The following is a 7500-nucleotide window of genomic DNA, read 5'->3' as shown; positions in this document are numbered from 1 at the left end:
CCAGTTTATTCATTCGTCGGCTGCTAATTACACGGGGAGAGAGACACACACAATCGATTCACTTTCACGCCATTCTAAAGGTGTTTTTTATTGCTTAAATGAAAGGCCTGAATGCAAATGGATCTCAGCTTGACTTTCATTTGGAGGTTTCTGTAAGAGCCACAGGTGATTTGCGTTTTTTATTCTTTTTTTGGAAGGAGGGAGTTGTAGTTTTTTTTTATGTCTTGAAAGGATCTTTTTATTGAGGTTTTTATTTTCGAAGGGTTTTTTTTTGTTGATGTTTTTTACTTTTACTTTCGAAAAGCTATTTATGTTTTTCGTTTTATTCTTTTCGAAAAGAGATTTTTGTTGAATCTTAAATAATTTTTTTCTTTTTTTTTATGTTTTTATTTTCAAAGGACTTTTCTCTTGACTGAGTTATTATTCGAAATGCTATTTTTGTTTTTAGTTTTATTCTTTTAGAAATGAGAGTTTCTTTGTTAATTTTTCCTGTCTTGAAAAGCTTTTTTTTTTTTTTTTTAGGTTTTTATTTTCTAAGGGCTTATTTTGCGTTTTTTTTTTTTTATACTTTTACTTCCGAAAGGCTATTTTTGTTTGGTTTCAACTTTCGAAATCAGATGAACATTCATGTTGAATTCTTAGGTTTGAAGATTTTTTCTTTTTAATTTTTCTCATTCCAAAAAAATATCTTAAGCTGTTTTCATATATTTTTATATATATTTTTTTTCCAGTTGTAGTAAATAAAACTTCTAAGAAAAATGCAATTGTAATAATTTCGACCCAATAGGCTAATAGATAAAAAATATAATTAGATATACATAATTATCTCCTGTGACACGGACTCTTGCGCTGATAATCCTCTCGAAAGTTCACATTGTTGACTTTGTTCAGTCCTTGGATAGGTGACCACCAGTGAAGGTTATGAAACCCTCCAGCGCCAGCAACGGGTTAAGACTAGAATAGCCATGACATTAACACCATGTTTGGTTTGGAGTGATATGCGTTTGTCGAGAAGCCCTTTCAGTTAATTGATTAGTTTGTTATTATTATTATTATTATTATTATTATTATTATTATTATTATACACACACATATATATACATTATATATATATATATATATATATGTATATATACATATATATATACATATATATATATATATTTATATATTTATATATATATATATATATATATATATATATATATATATATATATATATATGTGTGTGTGTGTGTGTGTGTATGTATGTGTGTGCATGTTTCGCATGTATACTTGCATGCATGTAGGCTGTATACAATACATGCATATACAGTATATATACTGTATATATATTTATATATATATATATATATATATATTTATATATATATACACACATATATATATAATCGAGGGACGGGCAGAGACCGAGTAGTTATATGTCTGGAAATGCAACTCAGTGCGACCAAAAAGAAATATATATATATATATATATATATATATATATATATATATATATATATATATATATATACACTTGTATATGAATATACACATATATATATGTATACTGTATACTGTACAATATATAATTACACACACACACACACACACATATATATATATATATATATATATATATATATATATATATATATATATATATATGTATATATATATATACACACATTATATATATATATATATATATATATATATATATATATATATGTATATATATATATATATATATATATATATATATATATATATGCGTGTTTGTGTGTGTGTTTGTATGTAAAGATATTCTGAAAATCTTACAAAATTTGACCCACACAATCACGCTGTTCTATCCAGCAGTTTCCAAAAAAAAAAAAAAAAAAAAAAAAAAAATATGAACTTTTACATAAACTACAATACAACACTCCACCATCAACCAATTGCGTGACTCGACGGAGAGTAATCGCCACTTTGCACTTGCGCAATACCGCAATACTTTCAAGCGCGCGCGAGCACGCGCGTGCAGTCGTAAACGTTAAATGAACATTTTTTTAACAGAGATGGAGCCTTGAAGCTGGGAGGGCTGAGTGGAATTTGCTTTCTTCATTTTGAAAATGAATAGTGACTTTCAGTTATCTATCTATCTATCTATCTATCTATCTACTTCTCTTTTATTTAATATCTCTACTTGTCTGTCAGTTGAATAATTAAATTCTTGATAACATCTACAGTATCTGTCTATCTGTCTATCTATCAATCTATCTGGCTAGTGTACTTCTCTTTTATTTAATATCTCTACGTGTCTGTTAGTTCAATAATTAATTTCTTCATTACCTCTATCTATCTATCTATCTGCGTAATTTTTTATCCAGTGTTTTATCTATTCATTATATCTATCTATCCAATTATCTTCTTTATTAACTGGTTTAGTAATTTTTATCCTTTAATTCGTCTATTCTTTACTTATATACATCTGCTTATCTACCTATATATTAAAACAAATAACTAAAATATACTTATATGTGCTTCATTATTTACTCTTTATTGATTAACTTATGAATATTTTTTTATTCGTTTCGAAATATGTTTACACTATTTTCTTTTTTTCTTCGTTTCATCCATATAGAATAGTGGACAACATACGGTTTCCTTTCCATTGGCCTCCATAGAGATGATAAGAAATTATCCAGATGGTAATAAAAGTTAAAAAGGCAAATAAATGGTCGTAACCTTGACCTTTGAACTTTGACCTTGTCCTTCCAAAATGGAATTATTTCTAGCTTTTTACGTAACAGTTAATCCCTGCAAGTTTCATTACTCTACGATTATAATTGGTAGAAGATTGATTTTAAAAACAAATATAGCAAAGAAAATAGTCACTGAATCATATATAAATTATATTTGGTAAGTCTCTTGAATATTATCCTGCTAGGGCAATTGACACTGTCCCTTCAATTTGCAGTTCATGAAGGACCTTTAAACTCGCCTGAAAATCATTACATCACGAATCGGGTAGTTGATTCGGTAGAACTTCAAAAGTTCAAACTTACAGCAAATGATTTTATGTTGAACAGGTTGACATAAGTCTTTTTATAGTTTATATATGACATATCTGTTTTGATGTTACTGTTTCTTAAATACTTTATTTTAATTGTTCATTATTTCTCATATCGTTTATTTATTTCCTTATTTCCTTTTCTCACTGGGCTATTTTTCCCTGTTGGAGCCCTTGGGCTTATAGCTTCTTGCTTTTACAATTAGGGCAGTAGCTTAACTAATAACAACAACACAACACAACAACAACAACAACAACACCAATAATAATAATAATAATAATAATAATAATAATAATAATAATAATAATAATGATTTAAGAATACTTAAATGGACATATTTTGATGGCGTAGCCTTTCCAGCTACACAGCAAACATAATTCTTCACGAACATAAAATTTCTCACGAATAGCGAAGCATATTTTTTCTTTTTTTTCTCTTTCATGTCCCATCGATCACACGGTCTTCTTCACGCGTCCGTGAATTTGAAAGATGGTCATTTAATAGATAGCATTTTTTATTTTGCTTGACTTGTTTGTTCAACTCGAAAGAGGATTTTTTTAAATCTGAGATGATTTTATGGATTCTGTTGTGTGATTTTTGTCAGTTCGTGCAATGGTGTATATTGAAATTATTTTCTATTTTTTTGCATGAAATATTTGAATGAGATATATGTCATTATTCTCTCTCTCTCTCTCTCTCTCTCTCTCTCTCTCTCTCTCTCTCTCTCTCTCTCTCTCTCTCTCTCTCTCTCTCTCTCTCTCTCTCTATATATATATATATATATATATATATATATATATGTGTGTGTAGAAATCACGAAAGCTGACACGTGATGAATATAAAATGTATTATAGCCACGAAAGGAAAAATGAAAAAGACTTGATTGGAGCTAGTACTTTCATCCACTCAGGACATTATCAAACTCAGCAATGAGAATACATATACAAAGACATCGTATTTATACTGGAGAAGGGGATCCAACAGCTGTCAGTTTCTTTATAATTCCGGAGAAGTCAGATTTTAGATAAAAGGATAATACTGGATTAACGGAAAACAGACCTGGGCTTAGATTCAAATTTCTACCTTGAGTACAGGAGATTAAAAATGATTCAACAATATTCCTTTGGAAATAGTCATTTACATGGATTACTTTTTCCGTCTTTGACCAGCCAATTCTGTGACTTGACCCTAACCAGTGGGAGGCCAAGGCATTATTAAGAGAACCCCTGGAGACGGCCACCTGATGTTGGTTTAATCTGACTGGTATACTTTTTGATGTTTGGCCAACATAAAATAGGTTACACTCTGAACAAGGAATGCTATATATTACATTATTATCATTTCCAGAACTATTCTTAATTAACATGTTTTTTAATGTACAATTATATTTAAACACTACAGAAATGTCTAGTTTTTTCAAAAGGGGTATAACATCTAAAAAACAAACATGAAATGGCAAACAAAGCATATTATTAATTGTTTCCTTTCTCTCTAATTGGACACTATAAAATGTTTTCTTAGCCTTATTCATACATTTTTCTAAGAAATATTTAGGATAACAAAGATCTGTTGCAATTTTTTCTATTTTAGTGAACTCCTCCTCAATGTAATCTGGGCTACAAATTCTCAATGCCCTAAGGTACATGGAGGAAAAAACTGAATGCTTAATATTTTTAGAGTGACCGGAGTAAAAATGTACATATGAAAAATTATTTGTAGGCTTTCTATATATGGAAAACTTAAATTTATCTGTTTCTCTAACTATTAAAACGTCTAAAAATGGGATACGGTTATTTTCTTCATTTTCTATAGTGAATTTTATTGATGGTACTAATGAATTAATGATTGAAACAAAGCCCTCAAGATTAAAATTTTCTTCTAAAATACCTAGAACATCATCAACATATCGATACCACACAATTTGGGAAGACCACACTGAAGGGATTAATCTAGATTCAAAAAATTCCATATATATGTTGGATAAAAGTGGGGACAGAGGATTACCCATAGCCATACCAAAAACCTGTTCATAGAAATCTCCATTAAAACTAAATTTACATTTTTTAATGCACAAACAAATAAGCTCAATAATAGTATGGGTTGATAAAGGTAAATCATAAGCATCTAAAATACCCGACAGGAAATCCAATAAGTCATCAACCGGCACTTTGGTAAACAATGAAGTTACATCAAAACTTACTAATCTATGTCTAGACGTAAGGTTAACTTTTTGTAATTTTTCGCAAAGATCAACAGAATTTTTTATATGAGAGGTTGAAATAGATCCTAAGATCGGGGGAAAGTAATTTGACTAAATATTTTGATAATTTATAGTTAATAGAACCTGTAGCACTGATAATTGGTCTGATTGGATATCCTGTTTTATGGGTTTTAATTAAACCATATAAATAAGGCAAAGACGGACCAGTAGAGATAAAGGCATTAATTAAGGATTTTTCTTGTTTTAAGATAGATTTTAAGTTTTTATTAAAATCTTTGATGACCTCGTCTAAGGGATTAACTCTCAATTTTATGTAAGTTGAAACATCAGATAAAAGTACATGCCGGTTGATGACTTATTGGATTTCCTGTCGGGTATTTTAGATGCTTATGATTTACCTTTATCAACCCATACTATTATTGAGCTTATTTGTTTGTGCATTAAAAAATGTAAATTTAGTTTTAATGGAGATTTCTATGAACAGGTTTTTGGTATGGCTATGGGTAATCCTCTGTCCCCACTTTTATCCAACATATATATGGAATTTTTTGAATCTAGATTAATCCCTTCAGTGTGGTCTTCCCAAATTGTGTGGTATCGATATGTTGATGATGTTCTAGGTATTTTAGAAGAAAATTTTAATCTTGAGGGCTTTGTTTCAATCATTAATTCATTAGTACCATCAATAAAATTCACTATAGAAAATGAAGAAAATAACCGTATCCCATTTTTAGACGTTTTAATAGTTAGAGAAACAGATAAATTTAAGTTTTCCATATATAGAAAGCCTACAAATAATTTTTCATATGTACATTTTTACTCCGGTCACTCTAAAAATATTAAGCATTCAGTTTTTTCCTCCATGTACCTTAGGGCATTGAGAATTTGTAGCCCAGATTACATTGAGGAGGAGTTCACTAAAATAGAAAAAATTGCAACAGATCTTTGTTATCCTAAATATTTCTTAGAAAAATGTATGAATAAGGCTAAGAAAACATTTTATAGTGTCCAATTAGAGAGAAAGGAAACAATTAATAATATGCTTTGTTTGCCATTTCATGTTTGTTTTTTAGATGTTATACCCCTTTTGAAAAAACTAGACATTTCTGTAGTGTTTAAATATAATTGTACATTAAAAAACATGTTAATTAAGAATAGTTCTGGAAATGATAATAATGTAATATATAGCATTCCTTGTTCAGAGTGTAACCTATTTTATGTTGGCCAAACATCAAAAAGTATACCAGTCAGATTAAAACAACATCAGGTGGCCGTCTCCAGGGGTTCTCTTAATAATGCCTTGGCCTCCCACTGGTTAGGGTCAAGTCACAGAATTGGCTGGTCAAAGACGGAAAAAGTAATCCATGTAAATGACTATTTCCAAAGGAATATTGTTGAATCATTTTTAATCTCCTGTACTCAAGGTAGAAATTTGAATCTAAGCCCAGGTCTGTTTTCCGTTAATCCAGTATTATCCTTTTATCTAAAATCTGACTTCTCCGGAATTATAAAGAAACTGACAGCTGTTGGATCCCCTTCTCCAGTATAAATACGATGTCTTTGTATATGTATTCTCATTGCTGAGTTTGATAATGTCCTGAGTGGATGAAAGTACTAGCTCCAATCAAGTCTTTTTCATTTTTCCTTTCGTGGCTATAATACATATATATATATATATATATATATATATATATATATATATATATATATATATATATATATATATATATATATATATATATATATCACATCTTACATAAAAAGTATTGCTTCTGTTTTATGACTTTGTCAGTTCGTGCGATGATTCATACAGAAATTATTTTGTTTTTTTTGCATGAAATATTTGAATGATAGATATAGTTCATTATTCTCTCTCTCTCTCTCTCTCTCTCTCTCTCTCTCTCTCTCTCTCTCTCTCTCTCTCTCTCTCTCTCTCTCTCTACTCCAGAAACAATTTCAACTCTAAGGAAATACTATTGATATATTTAAAAACCTTTTCTATATGGTAGAATTCTGATAGAAATTTTCCTCCCCTTATTTACTAAAAGACACAAAAATTAACACACTTTCGGTATTCTTATTTCGGGTATTATTCATTTGTCTAAACATTTATATTGATTTTATAAGAAATAAAATAAAAATCTCCATTGAGTTTATGTAAAAACTCATGGAATGCTAAGTGCTGTTGGTCGGAATGAGAGAGAGAGAGAGAGAGAGAGGAGAGAGAGAGAGAGGAGAGAG

At 29.4% G+C, this 7500-nt stretch overlaps 1 protein-coding gene across 1 annotated transcript in view; it reads left to right on the top strand.

The window, feature by feature from the left end:
* LOC137621596 (23 kDa integral membrane protein-like) overlaps positions 1-7500 on the top strand; it is a 48725-nt gene that overhangs the window by 19308 nt on the left and 21917 nt on the right. Inside the window, exon 3 of the mRNA XM_068352008.1 lies at positions 2214-2247. Coding sequence (XP_068208109.1) covers positions 2214-2247 — 34 coding nt within the window. The remainder of the gene's footprint in view (positions 1-2213; positions 2248-7500) is intronic.

This window comes from Palaemon carinicauda, chromosome 28 (assembly GCF_036898095.1).
Source record: "Palaemon carinicauda isolate YSFRI2023 chromosome 28, ASM3689809v2, whole genome shotgun sequence".
NCBI lineage: Eukaryota > Metazoa > Arthropoda > Malacostraca > Decapoda > Palaemonidae > Palaemon > Palaemon carinicauda.
This window is presented reverse-complemented; position numbering and strand designations above follow the sequence as displayed.